The sequence below is a fragment of the Rhineura floridana genome, chromosome 1 (assembly GCF_030035675.1).
Source record: "Rhineura floridana isolate rRhiFlo1 chromosome 1, rRhiFlo1.hap2, whole genome shotgun sequence".
NCBI classification, from domain to species: Eukaryota; Metazoa; Chordata; class Lepidosauria; order Squamata; family Rhineuridae; genus Rhineura; species Rhineura floridana.
The window spans coordinates 284,970,616-284,996,495 of record NC_084480.1 but is presented as its reverse complement, the minus strand read 5'-3'; the positions used below and the strand labels follow the sequence as shown (position 1 = coordinate 284,996,495).

The 25,880-nt window shown below is 42.1% G+C and overlaps 1 protein-coding gene across 4 annotated transcripts in view; it reads right to left on the bottom strand.

Moving 5' to 3' along the window:
- Positions 1-25,880, bottom strand: part of SDC2 (syndecan 2) — a 108,103-nt gene that overhangs the window by 61,014 nt on the left and 21,209 nt on the right. Inside the window, exon 1 of one of the 4 annotated variants that reach the window (XM_061603523.1) lies at positions 23,882-24,523. The exons of 1 other annotated variant lie outside the window; for it this stretch is intronic. In XM_061603523.1, coding sequence (XP_061459507.1) covers positions 23,882-23,941 — 60 coding nt within the window. In that variant the 5' untranslated portion in view covers positions 23,942-24,523. Of the gene's footprint in view, positions 1-22,856; positions 22,882-23,881; positions 24,524-25,880 lie in introns of those variants that run through there. 2 more of the 4 variants (XM_061603521.1, XM_061603524.1) reach the window with 2 other exon arrangements.

Sequence of the window (25,880 nt, the reverse complement as noted above, 5' to 3'; positions counted from 1 at the left end):
GCAGAATAGAGACAGGGCAAGACTCTGTGGTAGCAGACACACAGTCAAGAAATCCACTGGAAACTCCAGTCCTTGAAACAACCCAGTTAGTTGAGAAAATCAATGTCTATGTAAATCTTCTACAAGCTTCTAAACCAGTATCTACCACACTCCTTCAACGCATTCAAGCAGCTACCAGCACTGACCCAGACCTTTCAACTGTGCTGAAATTTGTCAGAACTGGTTGGCCATTGTACATGTCTGAAGTGACAACTAACCTTAAACCTTTCTTTGCAGAAAAGGGAAGCCTTAACGAGTTGGAAGGAACAGTCCTATTTGGTGACAGAATTGTCATTCCTGCTACAATGCGACAGGAGATGTTGGGAAAACTCCATGAAAGTCATCAAGGAATCACTAAGTGCAGAGAATGTGGAAGAATGGCTGTTTGGTGGCCATGAATAGGGCAAGACCTCAAGGCAATAATAGCAAACTGAGTTTTGCCAGACAAATAAACCTTCACAAAGGAAGGAACCACTCATTACCACTCCATTGCCAGATAGACCATGGAAGAGAGTGGGAGCAGACATCTGTGAGTTACGAGGACGAAAGTACTTAGTCGCAATAGACTATTTCTCCAGATACATAGAGTCTGTATACATGCCTGATTCAACAAGCTCTACTGTTATCAACTGTCTGAAGAATATCTTTGCCAGATGGGGATGCCCAAATGAACTAGTAACAGATAACGGACAGTAATTTACAGGGAACGAGTTTACTTTGTTCTCAAAGAAATATGACTTTCTCAAAGAAATATGATGAAATATGACTCAGTCCCCATGACTCACAAGCCAATGGGGAAGCAGAGAGAGCAGTACAAATAGCAAAGTGAATCTTATGTCAGGAAGATCCCTTCCCAGCACTGCTAATGTACAGAGCAACCGCTATCAAGGTAATGAAGTGCAGTCCTACACAACTGATAATGGAAAGACAAGTAAGAACACCAATTCCAACCTTAGAAGTAATTTTGTATCCTAAAGTGGCCCAATTTGGGAAAAGTCCATGTCACAGACAACATGGCTAAAAGAAACTACAAATACTACTATGACAGACCTTACGGCGTTAAGACACTTCCAAAATTAGAACCTGGTTCACAAGTAAGACTGAAACTGGACGACCAGAAAGGATGGTCTGAACCAGCAACAGTCCAGAGCCAAAGTCAAATTCCAAGTTCTTATATTGTCACTACCAACAATGGAACATTCCAAAGGAACAGGAGACATCTACAGCTGGTTGTGGTTCCCAAACAACAACCAATTTCACAAAAAAGTGAGAATTCAGAGGCAGAAATACCAGACGAGCAGAATTTGTTGCCAGAACAATCTCAAAAGACTGAGAACAAAAAACTGACAAGTTCTTGTGAGCAAGCATCTCCTGCCAAAGACAGCCTATCTATTGGGTGTCTGAACAGAGTGACATCCAGAGGAAGAGTAATGAGGAAACCAGAACATTATAGAGACTAAATGTTATTCTACACAATGTTTGCTGATACAAAAACACACACAAAATAAGTTAGAACTCAAAGAAAGGGAAATGTAGGGAAATGAGTCTAAGTTTGATGTGCAACAAAGAAAGAGTTGACTTTCTCTAGAGGTATTACACACCTGATTTAGTTACTGAAGTTAGTGTTGTGTGTGCTGGGTGAGGCCTAGTACAGAACAAGCTCAGATGTTTTACTGTTTAAGAATGATTAAATAAAGCAGCTCTATTTTATCCTCATCCTGATCAATATAACAAAAACAGAGTTATTTTTCTTCTGTTTATTAATTAGACCAGATGACATTCCTCCTGTCCATTGTTCCTGATGAACAAAGATGCACAGTTGCATAAAAAAAGGCAATGTTGTACCATTTCACAAAACTACAAATGCAAGTTGATTCTTTGCCTTTCTAAAGGTTTCCAGTGTTTTTCACCTATAATTGATTTCTGGCTGTAGCTTAATTGCGTGGACAGGAAAAACATGGTCTTCTAGTACTACTAGTATAATACGCTATACGTATATGGAAGATTGTCTTAGCAGATAAAAATGCATTGTTGTTAACTACACAGGCAAAATAGATGAGGTTCTCCCAAGACACAGTGAGCAAATTGGAAGGGGAACGTGAAATAAACAAACAGAACATGTTTTTTGGTTACTATATTTAGAGAAAGCTCCAAAGGCAGTTTAAGCCAATAGTTTTGCCCTATATCAAAAGATGGGGAACCTGTAGCCCTCCATATGTTATTGGATTCCAACTCACATCATCTCTGACCACTGGCCATGCTGGCTGGGGCTGATGGGAGTGGGAATCCAACATTTCTGAAGAGTCACAGATGAGTCACCCCTGCATTAACTTAAGGAAGTTAATGAAAGAAAAATATGCCATCTCCTCCTCTCCCCAGCAGTCCCCCCCCCACAACATACCATATTGTTCAGAAGGACTCACTCAGCCCTCCAGACAGACTTTTCAGGGTATGGGGTTGCTATAGGGGGAGGAGGTAAGAGGAAATTTAACTGCTGTGAACCTCCTTAAGTTAACATACCTTAAGATCCCAGCATTTGTGTTTCTTTGGAAAGAAACGTGGAGCCAAATTTTTAAGATAAAAAACAGGCACAGCTGGACAATCCTTGGCACTTTTTTTGCAGCATAAAACCCCCCACAGTATTAATTTATATAAAATATATATACCCTGGTTTTTGACTATGCATGTATTACATAAGGCAGGTTACAGCAGCTAAAGTCACAATGAAGAAATATAACAGCAATATTAACAATGTACAAACCACAATATAACAATCACAAATTAAAATCATAGCAACAAAATCAGCAAACTCAACAAGCACATTCGTGTTAGGAACTCAATACACTAACCCAGAAGCAGTCATACTTCTTAAAAAGTATGTGAATGTGCACCCTACTGAAAAACAACACCGGACACATCAATGGCATCAACATTCAGGGGTGCATCCAATTTTCCTCTGTGGTTCCTGATCCAACATGGAACATGACATGCAGCTCTCCTCCACTGGACTGACACTTTTATACAACTCTGTGCAGCTGATGTCTAAAAATTAGACTCTGACTCACAGAGTTGACATATTTCCTCAAACTTTCTTTTGAACTGCTGCAAACATATAAGCTCTAAAAAAATAATAAAAATCATGACCATTGCTTATGTAGGTCAATCATGCCTTGAAGAAATCACTGAATTTTAACCTTTTTATTTGCTCTAGTTTGTCTACTGAAAGGCAGGGGGGGGGGAAGCAAGGAAGACTATTTATAGGCAAGCGTCAATACCTTTAGTGGGTCCAGAGGGTTAACGAGTTGTTCATGATGCAGGGTGTGCATAAGCAAACTCTCAGACAGCAACTGCTGATCTGGAGATAATCCATCAAGAGTTGTGCCACAGAGTCTCTCTTCTCCCTTGCCTAGCGAGACAGCTTGGCAGCAGGCCCGAGTTGGTTGGACCGTATGTTCCAGACACATTACGTGCCTGTGATTAGTGTGCAATTGATTCAGTAGAAGCCAAGATTTTGGTGGTTTGCCCTACTGCACATAACATACACACAACACTCTTTTTATGCCTTTCAGTGTCAATGGCAGATATCTCAATGATCTTAGGATGACCTAGATGTACCTTGACTGAGACATTAAAAAGACAAACACCTGACAAGAGAATAAAGCAAGTAGGTGCAGATTGGGGCTTATGTCTATTTTCATTTTATTTATGAATGAAAGTGCTTCATTCACCATGAACTGCTTCTCCACCATGCCATTTCCCTAACTGAAGGCCCAGTGCCGCTGCTGCAGGCAGATGGACTTCCCTCTGCTACATTTCAGAAATGTGTAACAAGCAGCTTGGCCCTGACACAGCTCTCCTTTTAAGCCTGACCTCCAGAAAGAACCCATTACTTTGATTTCTCAATATTGCCACCTTACGTTTATACCCAGCTTATACACCACCAATAAATTATTCATAATATGTTCAGATTAAATTAGATTCTTTATTGTTTCTTAATAGACAGATGTCTCCAGATGTTTCCCAACTATAACTCCCATCATCCCTTGCCACTGGCCATGCTTGCTGGGGCTGATGGCAGCTGAAGAGCCACTGGTTCCCCATCCTGTCCTTAAAGAGTCACTGCCTGTCAGGGCTGGGCCAAGGGCAGCAGAATGAAGTGAGTCAGGAACCGAGAATCAGAAGCCATGAGACAAGCCAGAAGTCAGAACCAAACAAGCAGCCGGACCTGAAGGACAAACAAGGAGGTAGGGCTAAAGGAGACAGAGTTTGTCTGACCAAGAATAGAAGTGAAGCTTTATCCTTGCCAATCTCTGATGCGCAGCGAGACGTGTGGTTCATCCCACTAAGGCCCCACTTGCACCTCACATTTAAAGCACTATGATGCCTCTTTAACAGTCATGGCTTCCCCCAAAGAATCCTGGCAAATGTAGTTAGGTAAGGGTGCTGAGAGTTGTTAGGACTCAAGACCCCTATTCCCCTCGCTGAGCTACGATTCCCAGGGATTGACTGTAACCACTCTGGGGATTGTAGCTGTGAGGGGAATTGGGATCTCCTAATGACTCTTACCACCCGTGCCAGGATTCGGTAGGGGAAGCCATGGCTGTTGCAGTGGTATAATACTGCTTTAAATGTATAATACAAATGGGGTCTTAATGTGTATGTCCCTCCTTCCTTGTGCAAGTCCAGAGCCCTCAACTGCTGTAGATCAGCCCCCAAAGCCTCCAACTCCACATGTAGATTCTGTTTGTTTTTTAAAATGATACAGGCCTTTTTTCTTCCAAAATGTACAGTTCTGCTGCATACCACCCCAAGGCTAACCCCCTCGCATCAACCAGGGACCCATTCCTTCTCCCTTTTTAAGCCTACTTAAATTTAGCACATCTGCACAATGGATATCCACTTTACTAATAGAGCGGAGAGGATTTTAGAATGTGGTCACTTACTTGTAGGGAGTGAGGGGGTGGAACTCTTTTTTTAAAAAGACAATGCAACTTTAAGATAAGCATCTCCACAACGCCATTCACATTTACGTTCTTTTTTGGTTCAGGTTGTTAGCAAGAACCACCATCTGAGCACAGCCTCCATTCACAAAAGCCTCTAGCAAACAAATCTCTCATAATAAAGGCTAATTGACAACTGCAGAGTACAAAATGAGGGACTGCCACTACTTAATTGCAGGTCAGTTCTGTTAAGCTTCATGCTATATTTAATGCTAGTTTGGCAAGGGGCTGCCGCCTGTGCAAATGCTCTACAGCAAAGTGTGTGAGCGTTTAAGCCAGGAAGAATTTACCTCAAAACCTTGCCCGACAAATTAGCAGGGCAAGGCCGACTTGCACACTTTCTCAGCAAAAGTAGGTCAGGACTCCTCTGAATGGCTCCATTTGAAGACTGTGCCCAGAATGCAGATCAAATGCTTTTTATGGGATTAGAAGAAACAGCTGAAGAGGTAAATTTATATACTGCTAATTATGACCAGAACAATAGATGGTGGCCTGCTTCACTAACTGTATACAGGCTAATCACCTGAACCTCTCTGTCTCCCAAAATAAAGAGACTGGGAGGTGGGGGATGCTTCCCCAGTAGGCATTAAGTGTGGCATTGACATGCTTCATTCACTCAGTTTTTACAGGGCACCCATATGACACGCAATCACTGTCATCCTGGATTTTCCCCAATATTCTTCTGCCTTTTCTCTTCCTACAGGAAGTCCAACTTTTTTCAAAAGAATGGAAGAGCAATGACATCTTCACAGGTATACACATTCTTAGCACTAGCCTTCTGTCTTTGAAGAAGGGTGGAGTTTGACATGGACAATGATATAAAACAGGTGAACCTTTTAATAAGCAGTAACATTTCAGGCAAGACGTGAAAGATGACATAAAGGAAAGAATGTTATACAGGCGGGCCCCGCTTACATGGCAGGTTCCATTCCGGACTGCCGCCCTAAAGCAGAAATCGCTGTAAAGCGAAACCCATTGAAAATAATGGGGCGCGTCGTGTAAAAATGACGCGAAGATTTCGCAAAATGTCACAAAAGCGCAAAAACGGCCTTAAAACAGGGAATTTCCCCTCATTGAAATCCGCTGCATCAGCGGAACACCAGAAAACAGAACACCGGTAAGCGGGGCCCTACTTTAGTGTTATGACACCATTTCTAAATATTTGGGGGGGAGAAAGTCACTGCTATTAATCATCTTGCTAAAACGGGGTTACCTTTTTCTTTTTTAGATTAGCATTATAGAGTTCACGCACAACAACATTCTTCCATTTCAGTGGTATTTCACTATTTTTTTTTAATTACAGCTAGAAAAATGTTTTAGTGCTAATTGAAGGATCGAACCTTAAGTTGGGTATAATCATTCAGGCGTACCTTGTGAGAGAGGCCCAGAAAAATGAGTGGGAATTGAACATTATTTTTGCAAACTCCCATCCATCACATGAAAGCTTGCACGAAAAGGTTCCTCATAGACTATGCTTACAGTAGGGCCCCACTCATATGGCGGGTTATGTTTTGGACCCCCGCTGTAAAGCGAAAACTGCTGTAAAGTGGAAACCATTGAATAGAATGGCGTGCGATGCCCGAAAACCGCTGTAAAAACAGAACAAGCGCCGTATGAGTTGGGCTTTTAGTCTGATTGCGTCTAATTGAGACTGCTGTATTAGAGAATCACTGTAAAGCGGGGCCCTACTGTATATTACTCCAGAACACTGTATTCTTTAGATCGGGTGTAAGCAGACTTTTCATGTTGTTAGTTCGTTAAAATCAGTAGGAGTCAGAAGCCCTTGCTGATCTACCACAAATAACCCAGAGATCTATCAGTAGATCCTGATCTATTTTCAGCCCACCCCTCCTTTAGATAATTATGATCTTCATGTATGACTTTTCCAAGTGTTTATTAAAAGAATATGGCAAAACAAACTTTTCAAAACTGAGATTTGAAGGATACAGTGAAACAAAATTTGTATCTTAAGTTTCCCATTTATTGCACCACTTTTACTTTGCCATATTCTCAAATCTCATTTTGTATATGTTCACTATTTCCATTTTCTCTCTACTTAAAATGTAGGCATTATTTTACAAATAAAGCAATATGAACAAATGGAGATGCCTCATACTGAAACAAACAATTCTGTCCCCCTTGCCAGAGCATATGAACAAACAGGAAGATGCTCTATTTCGAGTCCTGGGCTTTCCAGGGTTTCAGAGAAGGGTCTTCCCCTGGCCTGGAGGTGTCAGCAGATGCTTTACCATTGAACTATGGCCCTTTCCCAAAGTCTCAGAAAGAGGGTTACTTGGAGATGCCCAAGACTGAACTTGGGACCTTGTATTTGCAGCGTGTGGGATACAACAGTGCTATGGCAGAAAACCAAGCCATCTCAATAAAAACATTTGTATATGGAAAATCAGGGCTGTGGAACTATATCTTCCAAGAAAGAGGTTTAGGTCACCCTTCTCCAGTGGTGGAGTGGGACAGTGGTGAGCAGGAGCTCATCAAGACAGCCCCCACAACCAGGCTCTCAAGTAAGAGTCCAAACATGCATGCTGCTGTGTCGATTCATTATGTAGCACTTTGCATAATGCCCAGTACATGAAAGGAAGCTGTATGCAGCATGATATTAAGATGACCTGACAATCACCCAGTAGTGGTTGGCAAGGTGATGCTGCTTATCTGACCTCCCATCACCGCTATCACATTGGAGTCCTGACAGTGGTGAGGTCAGTGTGGTGTAAACATGCCAGCAGGAGCACTGGATTGGCTCTGCCAGTGCTCTGGCACCACACTGACTCCCCCCCCCCACAGCGGTACGCCACAGCAAACGGCAGTGACGGGAGACAGGTAAGCAGTGCTGCCCACCAACTGCTACCATAGTCATAGAATAGTGAGCCTTTTGGAGTCCTGGCTTCATATCCCTGATCAGTCATGAAGTTCAGTGGGTGACTGTGGGTCAGTCGCTGTCTACCCTAAGAAGGAATCATGTGCCTGTTCTCCTCCTCCACAAGCTTACAACACTGGCAAATACTACTCCAGCAGATTATTTTGTAGCTCCTGCTGTGGAAAAAGCGTCGGAGGCGTAATTCCACTCCATTCCTGCTCCATTACGCTATTGCCCTCCTCTATAAAGTCCACTTGTTGTACAGAAGTGTATTGTACAAAACAGTCCAAATCCAAAAGAGAAGGGCTAAAGCGGCAAACATTTTCAATGCGCTTAAGCACACCTAATTTGCACTGTAGCCCAAACCCTTGTTAAACAAGCATTTTTTTAAAAGGTTCGTTAAACCCAGTGCCACAAATAGTTTGGAGAAGTATAGTTTTTTCTGTTTGAGCAGTATCATACCACTTTATACCAAGAAGCATGCGACTGATTACAGTTCATCCCTACCTTTTCAAGCCTCCCACAGAACAGAACACAAAACAAAGCTGAACGCACCTCACTTTTGTCTGCCAAGCATAAGATAAAGTCACTTGGGCCTCACTGATAGGATCATCAAAGCTGTAATAAAATAAAAGAAAACACAAAACTGACGGCAACAAATAAATCCAGCCATGCCAAGCTTTCAAAAAAAGAAAAGAAAAACCAGATCAAATTAGTATTTACACAAAGTTTCTCCAATCCAATCCGCACTAGATGACAAGTTGTCCTGGACAAGTTTTTAATCCTCAGGAACATCATTTCTAGATCTAGACTACTGCTAAGGAAAGGATATGCATTTTGGAACATTCCATGGGGCCTGGCAATGAACAAGAAATTTGCACTGTAGTCCAGGAGAGAACCTAAAAACCGGGGGGGGGGGGGAGAGAGAGAGACCTATGGCCCTCCAGATGTTGTTGGACTACAACTCCTATCATCCCTGATCATTGGCCATGCTGGCTGGAGCTGATGCGAGCTGGGAGTCTAACAAACATCTAGGACGTCGCCATACTGGCTATCCGTAGCAATGCTACCACCCCATCTGCACTATACATTTAAAGCTGTATCATACTACTTTAAACATTCATAGGTTCCCCCAAAGAATATAGGAAATGTAGTTTGTTAAGAGACCACTATTCCATTCACAAAGTCTAGATCCTAGAATGGTTTAACAATACATCTCTCTTTCCAGGGAACTCTGCGAATTTTGTAGCTCTGTGAGGGGAATAGTAGGTCTCCTAACTACTCTTGGCACCCTTAAGAAACCACAGTTCCTAGATTCTTTGGGGGACACTATGACAATTTAAGGAGGTATAATACTGCTTTAAGTGTATACTGCAGTTGGGGTCCCTCACCCAGGAGAGTTTTAATGTTGTCTGAAAGAATGCTGGACAGGCTTGGTCACGTTTCTAGAGTTGGAATATATGTTAAGGCTTTTAAGATGCTGCGACAATTCTGCCATATTGTGCAAAATATTTGGCACAATCCCCATCTTAGTGATAGAAGTTCCATCACTAAGGTGCCACAACAAAGGTGGACCCACTATATGCCCTCACTTATTTTGGGACATCCAAGGAAACATGCCTAGAATCAGGTGGTCAATCAGCTGAAATTCTCATACCTTAGCTTCGCTGGATTATGGATCAGGCTCAGTGGCGGCTGGTGGCTCCATGTCAGTGGGGCAGTGGAATCCCTCCAAGTTTTTGTCCAAACTTTCAACAAGCTGTCCAAGGAGCTTTGCTCCTTGAAAATTCGGACTAAAACCCAGAGTGGATTCCATTGCTCCGCTTACATGGAACCACCAGCCACCACTGATCAGGCTGTTAGAAATGAAAGCCAGAGTGTAAACATAAAGCTAGTGCCAAGCAGAGTTGATAAAAATCAATGCTTTTTTTTAAAAAAAATTGATTTTTAATTTAAATCTGATTTTTTAAAATTGTTCTTAAAACACTTAGTAAAAAAAGAGCCTAGGTCAAAGATATCATCATGAATACTAATTATACAACTTCTAATTATATTCTATTAATATGTTAACAGTAGTTTATGGAGATGGGAGATAATCTGAACAGTCCTATTCTCTAGGTGGTATACATGAAGTGCATGTCTCTCTCTCATGGTCTTTCCTCTCTCTAAGTACAGATACAGAAGGTCAATAAATAGAGAATTTGGGGAGATGGAGTAGATCTGAACAAGGAGCACTATTTTCTCTCGTTGTATAGGTTATTCTTGTTTTGTATTCTGCTCTACACAAAACCAATAAAAACATTATTTAAAACAAAAACGAGGAGGCCACTGAAGTGGTAATCCAGCTCTTAACAGCAGTAGCCTCTTCTACAGGTGTAGAGAAAATTTTCTCTTCCTTTGGACTAATTCATTCTAAATTGAGAAAGAAGTCAAGAATCGAAAAAGCAGGAAAGCTATTTCTTTTTCAGACAATGGAGGAAGAGGAAGAAGACAGAGTTAACTGTACCACCCAATGTGTTGTTTCTTCTGTTGACTTGGTTGAAACTGACTAAATTAAATTTTTTTTAAAGAACTTTACATTTATCTAAAAACCTGAAATACTTAACCATTCAAAAATCCATGTGCATGCTTTGTTAATGTTGTAGTTTGTTGAAGAAGAAAACTAACCAGAAGAATAAATAATCTTATTAGTACATTTTAAATGCCTGTTTGGGGGATGGCGATTCTGGCGCATCTTGTCAAAAAATTCATGATCAATTGGACAGTTGGAACTGGTTCATCTCCTGAATGACTTCACACATTCATTCTGCTTTAGAACTAAAATGACCAAATTACCATCCCATTTTTTGATAAAAATTAATCTGAAAACAATTCAAAATAATTGCTTAGTGTGAACCTACCTTCTAATGAAACCTACATCTATGAATATGTATGAAGGTTATATTAAAGAATAATGTACCTCTACGAAGAAATGATGCTTAAATAGAATCTTCCTTACTAGTGATTTAAACTGTGGTTTAAATCACTGAGTCCTTCGGAGAAGCGATTTAAATCATGATTCAAATCAAATCAACCCTGATGCCAAGCTCAGCAAACTTAATAGGCTTGGCAAAATAAGGGCTCCACAGACATTTAGTCTCCAGCATGTTTCACTCAATTCCTTTTCTCTAGAACTCCACATTACAGTTGAAATGCCAAGCCTCGCAGCTAAGAAATAATCAAAAAGTCTATGCTGGAGAAATTATAAACAAACCCATCAAAGACTGGAAGCTGTGTACAGTATTTCAGTGCAAGGGGATACATATGAAATTTTCATTGAGCTAATAAAAGCAGCAGTAATGTTACTCCAAACTTTCTGCCTCAGGGTAGAGATTCCATTTCCCTGTGAATTCAAACACAGCACAACACAGAAGCTTTAAAAAAACATGCAAAATAAAAATGTTATCACAGACATCAAGCAGTTTCCATCACATCCATAGTCTATTGTCAGGACTATGTAATAAAATGTTTCCAAATCCTAGTCCAGGATATGTAACCGAGTTAAGCAGCCCTTGAATGTGCCTTGCCAAACTGAGAAACACCCAGCACTATATTTTGTTTTAAAACCATCTTGTTCAGCTTTTCTGTTTAAATAGGAAAGCCAAGCATGTTGGGGACCATATAGTAGAACAGGGTTGTCAATGTGATGGCCACAGGCACACACATGCCCGCAGAGACCTTCCCTGGCACCTGTAGGGTTCCATCCCCTGATGAAATTAGGCTTGAAAGAAGCATTCAATTGTAGCCAAAGAAGTAGGTTGGGGTGTGCACCCACAGCAGTTTCTCCCATTGGCAAGTATGCCTAAAAAGGTTGGCAACCCCTGTAGTAGGGCACAACTTGTGCACACAGTAGGGCACAAACGAATGGCACAACTGGGGACCCACCAAGCCAAGCATAGCACACCAGCTACATTATGTGCCCTGCCAGATTGAATTTTTAGGGTCAGAAAGGCATTAAAAACTAAAGATTTGTAAAACTTCCTGACGGGCCACCATTTTATCACATGGCTGATGGGCTATGATCAACTTCCACTACATAAATTCGATGGATGTCAAAGGGAGGAACATGGGTATTAAACAAGGATAAGGAGAAAAGCTGAATGAATTCCTTGGTCCTGTCTTCGCTACAAAAGATGTAGGACAGATACCCATGTCTGAACTGCCATTTTCATGAAAGGAGTCTGAAGAACTGAGACACATAGAAGTGGCAAGAGTTTAAGTTCTAGGCCTTACTGATAAATTAAAATTTTACAAAGCATCAGGTCCAGATAGTATTCAACCAAGAGTTCTTAAATAACTCAAATGTGAAACTGCTGATCTTCCAACAAAAATATTTGACTTCTCCCCAATATCAGCAACCATACCAAAGGGATTCAGGACGTTACAAGCTAGTTATCTCTCTCTTCTACACAAATTGGTGGAAAGCATTTTTAAAATTAACATTATCAGGCAAGAAGAGCAATGAAATTAAATAAAATTATTCAGCCAGAAGAACAAATCTTGCTGCAGAAGATTCAGCCTCATTTCTTCAATGGTAAGTTCTGCCTTACTAACCTTTTAGAGTTATTTGGGAGTGTCAATAAGCAAGTGAAGGCAATGTGTGCTTGGATGTTCAAAACATTTTTGACAAAACCCCTCACCAAAGGCTCTAAGTAAACTTAGTAGTCAATGAGATAAATATACTCTTATAGAGCAGCATGGAAGTGAACAGTGGGATCTCCAAATAAGAAAGGATGAATCTGACAAGCTGGGTTTCTCTCAGTACTTAAGTTCAGTTTGCCACATTTCTGCATCAGTCTGTGATTTTTTTAAAGTCATCATGAAACCTGTCAACATTTTAGTCTACTTTTCTCCTAACGTACAAATTTTAGCATGCAATTAATGCATTTTTGCATGTTAGTTTCACTAATATTTTATCAACACTTTTTTATTACATTATGCACACTTTTCCCTAAATTGAACATTTTTGTACTCAAGCTTTGGTTGGAGAACTGCAGTGCAAAAATTCAGATTAGTGTGAGTTTTAAAGGAAAGCTGCATTTCAGTTTGACTACTGTTTCGGCAAATGAGATCACTTGAAAAGGAGGAAAAATGGAGAGCAGAATCCACCAGTCAGAAGACATTACTCCTTTGCTGGTGGTTTCCACTTTCTTTCCTGTCGCCTGTCTAGAAATCATTGCCTTACCTTCAGTGAGTGCCCATTGGTTGTGATTAAGAACCTTCTTGTGATTAAGTAAGGGCTGAACCACACATAATGATCAGTGAGGACCCTTATCAGAGGGGTGAGAACTATTTGAAGCAAATTGTTGATAGGGAAAGGATCCTCCACTCTCCAAGCTAGCCACCTATGGCACCTTTTTCTTTAAAGAAAACCCATCAGGAGAATTACATGGCTGTGCCTCATGTTTGCCCCGAAGAGGAAGCAATAGCCACGTCTACACATAAACACACAGAATGCCACATATATTCTGTATGCTTGCTACCTACTTCCAATCCTCTGCAGGAATCCAAGTGCCAGGACCGTTTTTTTTAAGGTGCCGCTGGCAACGAGGTATTTACATGTTTGTAAGATGGGTGTGAGGGAAAGAGAAAGGAAGTATACCAATGGGAATCTCAGAACTCAAGTCAGTTAGATTAACCATTGCTGTTATGTTGAGTAACATAATATTTTGTCTCTCAGCATTTTCCATAGAGATCCAATTATAAGTGTTTGTATAAATTGGGGTGGGAAACCTTAGGCCCAGGGGTCAAGTGTGGCCCTCCAGGCTTCTATATCCGGCCTTGGAAGCCTCTCCAGGCCACACACCCTCCTTGAGTGTTTTTGTCTGGTTGGAATGTGCCCTTAAACTCTGATAGTGACTCTTGTTTGTCTGGTTGGAGGACAGAGGAGGGTTTGCGAGTGTGTGTAGAAACTAGCCTAGTGTACAAAAGGGAAATTTGCATTAATTGTTCCACCCACTTTTGCCTCTGGGCCTGCCTACCACTGGCATGTGGCCCAGAAGGGAACATGGCCCTCAGGCTGAAAAGGGTCCCGCACCCTTGATGTAAACAAAGAATTGTTAACTATTCCACATGTACCTGTGTATACACATGCAATGCATTATTTTCAAGACATCTTCAATATTAACGTAGTTCCCCAAACACAAGAAAATTATTTTGGAGAGCTGAGAAAAAATAATATAATGTGTGTGTATTTGTGATCAACAAGCAAGTCAAGCACAATGTGAATAAAACTATCCAAAGTAAATTCACTTTTGGCTAGAAACAATTCGTCCCCAATGTATTAATGTGCATATGAGTTTAAGAAAACCAGATTTGCATGTATTTTTCAATGTGATGTACAATTTCTTCTTTACAGGTTGCTTGTGCAATATTACACATATATTGCTCATCTTTGTATTTCACCCCAAGCAACATGGAACCAGACAAAAATAATTCACACTGCTTGTTGGAAATAGATCCCTTAAGGTTTAACTCTCTGTATGGTGGTTCTCCCCAGAGTCACTTCAGAAAACATATGTCATCTGAGTATTGCTATATTATGCTAATCTTGTTGCTTAAGACTATAGAATTCAGAAAGCAACAGTAACTATCATTACATGGTCAAGGATTAATCTCTCCTTTTACTCAAAAGGGGCTGCAAATTATGTTTCACTGTGAACAAGAAAGACTATGTTGTGCAATGTAGATCTATGAATAAATTACCAGTCCTACAGATAGCAAACTCCTTACTTGTCCTTTGCTTTTGCTCACAAGGCAACTAAACAAGAATTTGTTCACAGAACAGCCTGAAGTAATTCTCCCATACAACAGGAAACCATGTCATACTATTTTAGCAATGTGTCTTGAACTAAGCCCAAATTGCTCACTCATTATTTGCGGCAGCTAAAGATGAGGCACAAACATGAAAAAGGGGTTCTTTATGACTTCCATACAAGTAGCCCCTTACAGGGGACTTAAAAACAACCTCTTCATCTTCAAAGAACAACACAACCCTGTTTAAAAGACACAGTCACATCTAATATGGCGACAGAGTGCTTTTTCAAAAGCTAGACAAGTGCTGTTTTATTCAGTCTCCAGATCACAAAAATGTAAATAATTATTCACCATAAGGAAAACATTTGAACTGATGATCAGGAAAAGTTAACTCATTTTGCAGGGTAATGAAATCGTCATTTGATTCTACTAATTTAATTATTAACTCATTGTCAATTCACTGTACTAAAATTAAGCTCACAGGAAGAAAAATTCAAACAATACTATTAACACTATTTTATTAATCAATCAATCAATCAAATATTAATTCTTTATGCCACATTCAAGGCAACTGATACATCACCACTGGAATCCCATAAATCCTGGCCTTCCCCATGCTTTGCTGCTAGTACACAACTTACACAGGGACACAGGAACATACGAAACTGCCTTATACTGAGTTTGACCACTGGTATTGTCTACACTGACTAGCAGCAGTTCTCCAAGGTTTCAGGCAGGGAATCTCTCCCAGTCGTACCTGGAGATGCTGGGGATTGAACTTGGGACCTTCTGCATGCAAAGAAAATGCTCTACCACTGAGCTATGGCCCTTGCCCCAAAGGTTACAGATACAATCCAGGTAATAACTACAACCTCTATAGGCTATTGGATCACACCAGTCTTTGTAAAAACCACCAAAACACCTCCTTTCAGAGTTGGACGGAGCCTTGTAGCTTATCTAGAGTTACAGTTTAAACCCCTACTTGATGCAGGAAATCCAAAGGTAGCGCATGGCCATTCAGTTTGAGTGGGACCTGCCACAAAGCATTGTAGTGAAAGGTACTCCTATTCAAGGTTGTGGCTGGCTAGCCAGCCAGTTGTCACCTTCTAGGAAACTTCATTCCATTCCTTCTCCCTGGTTTTCTGCCCTTAACCAACAGTCACTCAAAAAAACTGGGTTGTTTTTGAAGTTTTCCTCCTTCAAGGTTTCTCCTAATTTTTTAAAAAAAATTCTGCAAATGTTATTTTTTCTCAAGTCTGCAGATACTTCCCTCCAGGCAGTGACATTTTGGCACCCAGAGAGCCAAGTTTCCTATTTGTATATAAACTCCAACGAGGCTCCTAAAAATATGAACATAAGAACACAGGAAGCTACCTTATACCAAGTCAGACCATTGGTCCATCTAGTTCAGTATTGCCTGCACTGACAGGCAGCAGCTCTCTGGGGTTTCAGGCACGGAATCTTTCCCAGCCCTACCTGGAAACCCTGGGAATTATTTATTTATTTATTTATTGCATTTGTATACCGCCCCATAGCTGAAGCTCGCTGGGCGGTTTACAACAATTAAACACATTAAAAACAAATATACAATTTTAAAAAAAAATTTTTTTTAAAGCAATTTAAAAACACATGCTAAAATGCCTGGGAGAAGAGGAAATTGAACTAGAGACCTACCACTGAGCTACGGCCCTTTCCCAATGGAGCAGAAACACAATTTCTTTTAAAAGTTGTATCTGCTTATTTGGTGAGGGAAGGCAAAAAAGTAGCTTTTTCCTATCAGTGTTTAATGCAATAGCATATTTTATTAAACAAAACCAAAGAAACAAATCCACAAGAAATATAGAGGCCACACTGGGGGGGGAAACATATCCTAGTGTTTAACCTCAGTTTTTGCCTTGTTTAAACTTGTCAGTTTTACTGGGTTAACATGCATACTCATCTTTTATTTGTGCTTTGATTTTGACATAACTCAACAGCTCTTTTCTAACATTTGTTTGTACAATAAAGGTATAACTTACTCCATCTTTGCAGTAAAAGAGAATGCTATTCATTCAGTAGCATGCATCACCTGGAAATACTTGGCTAGCATGCTTGTGTCATTCATAACAACAGAAAAATTCAATATTAAATGGCAAACAATCCTATTACATTAAATGGAAGGGTAAAGCATACAACTAGCGATCTAAACTCCCAGAAATCAAAGCAATACAAAATCAAACAATTCCTGCCATTAAGTGACCAACAGCACAGCCTGAACTGTATTTCTGTTTTTCCGTTTGATCTAAAGATGCATTCAAAATCCCTTCATTATCAAACAAACTTCATTCTTTCTCTGGCTGCGTACACACCATTTAAAGCACACTGCTTCTCCCAAATAATCCTGGGAACTATATTTTACTTCTCTTGGAGCTACAATTGTCAGCACCCTTAACAAACTACGGATGCTAGGATTCTTTGGGGGAAGGCATATAACTTTAAATGTACTCAGCCAGAGTCTCATGTTCAGGTTAGAAGGTCTGTTGCAAATGTAGCCAAAATAGCACCCTACATGTAAAAGACAGAGGTTATAAACAGGGTTGGGTGAACCTGAAGATTTGAAAAAGTACCCAAAAAAAACCTTTAAGGGAAAAACACTAAAGGGGGGAATCAATGAAGCCAATACTCTGTGAGCATGCTCAGTGGCCACGGAATGCTGAGTGATGGAAGAAGAAATGGAAAATGAGATGGGGAGAGGAAATACAATGGGATATCATGGAGGGAACTGACTGGCAAAGCAAACAGGAAAAGTCCACATTACAACATTTTGTTACAAGTCCCCACCTGCATTAAGCTAAATGTCAACATCTTTCTGCCAACAGCTAGGCTGATACTTTTTTTTTTTTTTTGGACTGCCTTCAAGTCGATCCCGACTTATGGGTACCCTATGAATAGGGTTTTCATGGTTAGCAGTATCCAGAGGGGGTTTACCATTGCCTCCTTCTGAGGCTAGTCCTCCCCAGTTGGCTAGGGCATGCTCAGCTTGCCACAGCTGCACAAGCCAGCCCCTTCGTTGTCCGCAACTGCCCGCTGGGGGGCAATTGGGCTCCTTGGGACTATGTAGCTTGCCCACGGCTGCACAGGTGGCAGGGCATGTAACCCCTGAGCCACTCTCTGTGAGGGTGATCTTTAGCTGGCCCTTGACACCCAGGAGACATGAGCGGGGATTTGAACTCACAGACTCTGGACTCCCAGCCAGGCTCTCCTCCCCACTGTGCTATACCAGCTGTTCAGGCTAATACTTAGCACTTGATTTTTAAGAAGTTCTCAACCGCTCTTGGCTTTTGCACAATTCAGGCTAGCATAGTAAAGGGGAAGACAAACGCAATATAAAAAAGTAACTCACAACAATGAGAATGCACTGTAAGCCATATTTTGTCTATGTTATCTTTGGCCTCTAGCATACCAGTGAATCAAATGCTGACATAAGAACATAACATAAGAAGAGCGTTGCTGGATCAGGCCAGTGGCGCATCTAGTCAGGCATCCTGTTCTCAGTGGCCAACCAGATGCCTGTGAGAAGCCCACAAACAGGACCTGAGCACTCCCCCTGCTGTGGCTTCCAGCAACCGGAATTCAGAAGAGTACTGCCTCTAACAGCAGAGGTAGGACACAGCCATCAGAGTGGGTAACCTTATCCTCCATTAATTTATCTAAGCCTCTTCCAAAGCCATCCTCATTGGTAGCTATCACTGCTTCTTGTAGGAGCAAACAACAGATGTCCTTCCTGCCCAGACGCTCCTCACTCTCCTTCTGACCCTGCTGCCTCCTGCTCTGGCTGAGAAATCAGTGCCCACGAAGGAAATGGGGCAACCTCTTCCTGCCACAGGAACTAGGCTGAAGAACGATTGGCATCCCAGCCACAAGAGGTGGCAGCCACAACAACTGGGCAGCCAAGAGAGTACAGAAAAGAAAGCATTTATCAGCATTTGATTCGACACCTGGGAGAGTTCTAGTAGCTCAGGGACAGAGCACATGTCTTGCATGCAGAAGGATCTCAAGTTGAATCTCTGGCATCTTCAGGTAAAGCTAAAAGAGATGCTGCCAGTCAGTGTAGATCAGGGAGGGCACAAGGCAGACTGAGACCTAATGGTGATTTGGTGGTAATACGCAGAAGTTCAGCAAGAGTTTCTTATTTCTAATAGCTTAAAGAAACAGCAAGCAAGGTGTGGTCTTCCCCTGCTCCACAGCCCAGGTTTGGCTGTTGAAATGAAAGCTTGGTGGGAAACCAGGAGTGGATTTGTGCGTGAAAAGTCTATGAGATCAGTTCTGACACTGAAAATAAATTCCTGGTTTGAGCATGTATCCAGAGGCATTCTGATGCCACCATTTTGCATCTGGATCACGCTGACGGATCTCAAGGTTCTAGTTTTTTTTAAAAAAAGGAAATCCATCAAACCTGTAGTCTGCCAGCCTCTGATGTAGACAATAGGTAGATGAACCAATGGTCTGACTTGGTATAAAGCAGCTTCCTACATTGGTTGCTAGAGACAGACAATATAAGGAGGGAAAGCTGCAGAATTGTTCTCAGATCTCTCTTTCTACGGTACAATTATCTTCAGCCAGAATCTTGTGCATAGCTGATCCACACTGAACTTCTGTTAAAGTGATATGAAAGAGGTTCCAGTAGGTGGCGCTTTAAAAACATCCAGGTGATCTTCCCAAAGAGTACTTCTGTGCTTGTTGCCCTCCTACTGGAATATCTGGGGAAATTCTAGACATGACATAACTTCAGTTGTGCTCACTGATAGAACAGGAGACACAAAACTCTCTTTGCTATGCAGGTGCTACGGATACACCCGTCTTCATCCATCAGTAAAATATCATAACATTTGTGGCTGATGAAATCTTATTACCATAACACCTGCTGGAATTACTGTGTATTATTGATTGATAGATTGCATTTGTATACCGCCCCATAGCCAAAGCTGTCTGGGTGGTTTACAACAATTAAAAACATTAAAAACGAATATACAAATTTAAAAACACATTGTTTAAAAAGCAAAAAAAGTGTAGCTGCAGCAAATGATCTGCGGTGGCAACTGGGACATTTTCAAGACATCCAAATATAGTTTATGGATAAGATGCCAAGTGCCATAACTGTGTCACCACAATTGATGGCTTTCAGTATTTACTGTAAACTTGATACAATTTTCCTTGTGATACATGCTCCCTCATTTAAACACACCACAATGCCTATAATTCATTATTTCTGCTGCAAAAACAGCCAAAAAAACAGAAAGACCAACTTCTACCATCCCTTTTCTCTTTCTGAAAAACTGTTGACTAGAATTTACCTATCCAAAAACAATCAGTTAAAGAAGACAGAGGGAGAAAGAGAAAGGAAGAACTGTATTTATCTGATTTTACATTTGTATCCTGCCTTTTCTGCAAAGTTGCATACATGGTCCTTCTACCCTCGGCTGACAGAGCCTTCAACTGGCCCAAGGTAACCCATCAAGCTGCATTGCCAAGAGAGAATTTGGACCCTGGTCTCCCAGGTCCTAGTCCAACACTCCACTCTAACCAGTATACCACACTGTAGTACACATTTAAGTCTAAAATGATATTGAAGCATTATGACCTATTTACATATTTGGACACAAGAAATGATATCACAGCTACAGAATTGCTGAATCAACATTACATGCACACACTCAAATGCATTCTCTACAGAAAATCTGTTTGAAATTTAACTCAAAGGGATCGTTCATATACATACTTTTACAAGTGGTGAAAGAGAAACTTGAGCAGAATTATGACACTTTTTTTAATCTAAAAAACTCAGTAGAAACTTGTAAAGTGCTTGTGATGGACAGAATAAAAGCATGCTGTGACTGGTTTTATTCACTTGCACCAGGATCCTACATACGTGTATGCTGAAGAAATATCATCAATTTCAATGAAACTTCATCAAGAGAACTAGTACCAGGCCCCAATTCCCAGAAACTGATGAAGGACTCTCTGAGGTGGTTGCCCAAGGAAATGTAAAATCTTCTTTAACACCCACTCCTTCACTCTTCCTTCAGTGAGTGCACGGGTAGATTTGAACAGTGCTGCTGAACCATCCTTCCCAATTAACTGAATGCAGGCAGTCAGGTGGATGCATCAAATCCACTCGTGCTTATCAGCTGTGATGTAGGCCAAACCCCTAATTTTCAAAAACATTTTTTTGCCTTCGTGGATTTCCAAACAATCCTTCTCCACCAGTCTTCCAGCATCCAGACAAGAAAAGAAGCACTACCTTTAAGTGCTGAAAAAGTTAGAAAAAAGGACTGCTGATTGCTGTGGCTCTTTGATAGATATTTTTATCAGAGAAACACATGATAATAGCACCATTAGCAGGTGCACTAACTAGAAAATGAAGCTTTTATCGCATTTTGATTTTATATGAACAGTGTATTTAGAAATCTTAATGTACAAACATTTAAACAATTGTTCTTATACTGCCATTGATCAAATATACTCCATACATTTCAGGGGAGAATGCTCAAGAAACTGATACTGCAAATTACTATCATGTTCATTTTATGGAGAAAACAAATTTAACAAACATTAAAAGATGCTGCCAATTAAGATGATCAAACAGCATTTAGCCTAGGAGAGGAGTCCAATACAGTAATAAACATACTTATGCACTCAAATCCTAACCAGATTTTCTCAAAAGTTAACCTCCCCATGTTAAGTAGGGCTTACCCCCACATAGGTGAGCATAGGATTTCTGTCCAAATGCAATCCTATGCACACTTACTCCTCCATGTGGTCGATCCAGGTTGCATCATAAGCACTGGTGGTGGAGGTATGCTTAGGATTACAAACCTATGCACACTTAATTGAATGTAAGCCTTATTTAACTCTGGAAGACTTGTGTAAACATTCATAAGATCAGACTACCAGTTTGGGAAACTCATGACAACAAAGTCAAGTATCCCCAAAATATTTAAAACATGGTAGGTAGTGTGTCGAGGGGAGAGGGATGAATATACTCTAGAATTTGAGCTTGCACACTTTCTGACCACAGAGGAGTGCTTGTTTTATCCTCAATGTGACTTTAAGGTACAAGATTGTCTGGAATGTTTCTCAAAGATACTATGCCAAGCAGAGACAGGAAGCCCCCTCCCATTTCTTTTAAATCCCCCCCTTTTTAGAAAGCACACAACCAACGACAACGACCAGAGAAGGGGAGATATTAAAGCTGCATCAAAATGCTTCAGGAAAAAAAAATGTTCTCAGAGCATTCTCAGATTTCAACTTGGCTTCTTCACTACTAATATTCAGTAGTTTTGAAGCCTGTATTATACATAAGGGGAACAGGAAATGGAGACAACCTACTCCAGAGAGAAACTTGGTGCTGACTGCAAATTTCATTGATTCAAGGTATGCGAACTATATCTAACCTTGAACAACAAAAAGAGAGCTGGGAAAAGTGGTAATACAACCAAAAAACAGTGCAAGTTTTTTTTACAGAAAATAGTTTCTGATAGTCTAAAGCAATGAGGGAAGAGACCACAAGCACATATTGTTCAAGATCTGCAGCTGAACCTTGCAGTTCTCAAGGGACACACGTACTTTCAGCAACAGAAGCCAGCAGGGATTTGAGCTATTTTGCAGAGTAAGAGACTTTCCCCACTTCCGTGGGCAAGGGGGCGAGAGCTCCGACTTCACAAGGATCAGAAATGCATTCAGTTCTTAATGTCTTACTATCAAGTCTTAACTCATCTACTGAGAGGCTCTGAAGCAGAGCTGCAACAACCAAAAGTCCAGCCTTCCACTGAACGTTGAGTAAGCACCATAGTTACAGCTGAGAGGAATCCCTGCTGGATTCTAAACTTTAAAGAGAGCCTTATTAGTCAACTGCAACACAAACCCCAAGACGGAAGATAACATTTTCCCCATAGCTCCTATATGTCCTACCAGAAAGCTTCGATTCATCTGGGGTGGGGCGCACATTTCACTGTTAAGTCTTCCTATAATAATTTTTTGTTGGGGGTCAACATCATGCAGAACCTTCAGACCATAAACCAAACTTCAGTTCTGCTTCATCATGTTGAACCCAAAGCTCCATACTGGGATTTCCAAACACCCCCCAAAACTATCACATTCACAATCACCATCATATCATGTTCTCCTCGAGTCCTCCATGCACGTCAACAAGCTGAAGCAGCCAACACCAGAGGTCTGAATAAGCTATAAATCTTTTTTTTCCTGCAGTGCTAAAAAGGAGACCACACTCAGCATCTCCCGCCCACTTTTTTTATTAAAAAAAGAGGCTTATCTATTGAAGGTGCATTGTTAAAAGTTTCCCCATCTCCACACATCTGCTTCAATCGCTATTATTTTCACACTTTAAAAAAAATTAAATTAAATACAAAGGAGACACCACCTTAGTAGCATGGGGTGTGCCTCTTACTAAGGACTATCCCTCACTGCAAGAGACTGGCCCCAATTCTGGGGTGGGGGGAAAATCACTGCTTCGTAAAGTACAATGGGCTCTACTCTCCTTTCCCCGATCATCATGGAAGAACCGAAAGACCAAAGTGCCCCTTCTGTTTAAAAAGTTTTGATCTTTGCGAACGACCTCAGCAAAACTTCTGCACCACAGATGTGGGAACAGCGGGGGCGTCTCATCCTTCCTCCCCTCCCCGACTTAGCCAAGCCCCCAATCGCCCCCACCTCTCTTCCCCCAATTCGGGGCCGAACCAGGCTTCTAGAATCGAGAAGTGAGACTTTCAAGCTGCTCTTTCAAAAAGAAACCTTCCCCACGCCCCAAAATACACAGCATGACAATCCGTGTTACCGGCTGCAAGCACTAGCCCAGTCGGGTGGGTAAGAAAAGACTCCTTGAGCGTCAGAAAGAAGTCAAGCCAAGTTCCTCCGGGCGCGGAGATGTCCAGGGGGGCTAACGTGCCTGCACGGAGGGGAGGGGAGGGCTGTTTATCTGCACCAGTTGACCAAATGCAGCACGGAATCGGGGTTTACTGTAGGGCTGGTGGGGTGCCTGGCTGCAAAGAATTGCTCCCGGAATGGGATTGTGACGTAGCCACTAGGGATTCACCCCACAGTTGCTCCTGTTTCTTTCTTTCTTTCCTCCCCCCTCCCAAAAAAATAACGCTTGAAAAAAAGAGAGAAGACGTACCGTCTCTCCAGAGACGCAGGCCATCAAGGCGAAAGCAAGCAGTATCCACGCGTTCCACATTATTCCCGGGGTTGCAGCCCTTGCTTCGGGTAGCAATCAATGGACACGTCCAGGCTCCCAAAAAGAGAGAGAGAGATTCCCAGGCAGATCCTACTATGATCCCCCCCTCCTCTTCGCCAGATGCGATGGACTCGCTAGCTCCCCCTCTTGCCCTCTTTCCTCGTCTTGGCTCTTGCGAGCGCCGCTGCCTCCGCCGCTCCTCCTCACTCGCTGGCTGGCTGGCTGGCTTCAGGGCGGAGTTGGCTGGCTCCGAAGGCTGGAAGCGAAGGGGAAAGGGGGGTTGGTGGGCTGCTCGTGAGGGCCGCTGTAGCCAGTCCGCCGCCCGCTCGCCCAGCTCGCCTCGCCTTCCTCTGATCCAAGCCGGTCCCCTCGGCTGCTGGAGAGCGGCTGGCTCTGGTGTCGCGCAAAAAGAAGCGAAGGCAAAAAGAAGCGCAACAAAAGTTTGGGCGAGGAAGGGAACGGCGCGGAATTGGCCACAGGGAAGGGGGGAGCAGCGCCTCACCGGTCCTGGATAGGCCCCTGCTTTCGGCTCGACTGCCCTTCAGTGTGGTGGGAGCGCGATTCGTAGTTTAAAAGCCTTGGGAAAATTCCTGCAGGATTACAAGGCAGATTGGCAGGTCATCCAGCCAGTGGGAAGGAGGGAGAAAGGACGGGGAGGGAGGCTTGCAGCGGCAACTCCGGCTCTGCTTGGCCTCTCGCAAATCCAAGCTAATCCCGCCCCAGAGCCGCTGCCTCCCCTTACCCACGCCATCCCCCTCTTTCTGTCGCACGGTCCCCCCATCCACCTCTGAAGCCGCAAGCGAGAGAGTAAAGTCCTCGTGCTACTTGTTTTGTGATGGATGCAAAAATATTGGGGGTGGGGGTATATAGGTTGTGTGTGGGCTGCCTCTCGTGCTTAATACCGCGAGGGAGGCAGGTAGGAGAAAGGAAAAAGAAGTCTCAAAATCAGCGGAAGGCGAACGCCGCGGTTTGTGCGGTTGCCCGCCAGTTGCTGCCTACATTTATGAACGGACCTCTTGGTCTGGGGGATTTTATCGCTCCTATAAGCATTTAAAGATAACTATTTTGCAGAGTAAGAGACTTTCCCCACTTCCGTGGGCAAGGGGGCGAGAGCTCCGACTTCGCAAGGATCAGAAATGCATTCAGTTCTTAATGTCTTACTATCAAGTCTTAACTCATCTACTGAGAGGCTCTGAAGCAGAGCTGCAACAACCAAAAGTCTAGCCTTCCACTGAACGTTGAGTAAGCACCATAGTTACAGCTGAGAGGAATCCCTGCTGGATTCTAAATTTTAAAGAGAGCCTTATTAGTCAACTGCAACACAAACCCCAAGACGGAAGATAACATTTTCCCCATAGCTCCTATATGTCCTACCAGAAAGCTTCGATTCATCTGGGGTGGGGCGCACATTTCACTGTTAAGTCTCCCTATAATAATTTTTTGTTGGGGGTCAACATCATGCAGAACCTTCAGACCATAAACCAAACTTCAGTTCTGCTTCATCATGTTGAACCCAAAGCTCCATACTGGGATTTCCAAACACCCCCCAAAACTATCACATTCACAATCACCATCATATCATGTTCTCCTCAAGTCTTCCATGCACGTCAACAAGCTGAAGCAGCCAACATCAGAGGTCTGAATAAGCTATAAATCTTTTTTTTCCTGCAGTGCTAAAAAGGAGACCACACTCAGCCTCTCCCGCCCACTTTTTTTTATTAAAAAGAGGTTTATCTATTGAAGGTGCATTGTTAAAAGTTTCCCCATCTCCGCACATCTGCTTTAATCGCTATTATTTTCACACTTAAAAAAAATTAAATTAAATACAAAGGAGACACCACCTTAGTAGCATGGGGTGTGCCTCTTACTAAGGAAGATCCCTCACTGCAAGAGACTGGCCCCAATTCTGGGGTGGGGGGCAGGGGCGTAACTACCTGGG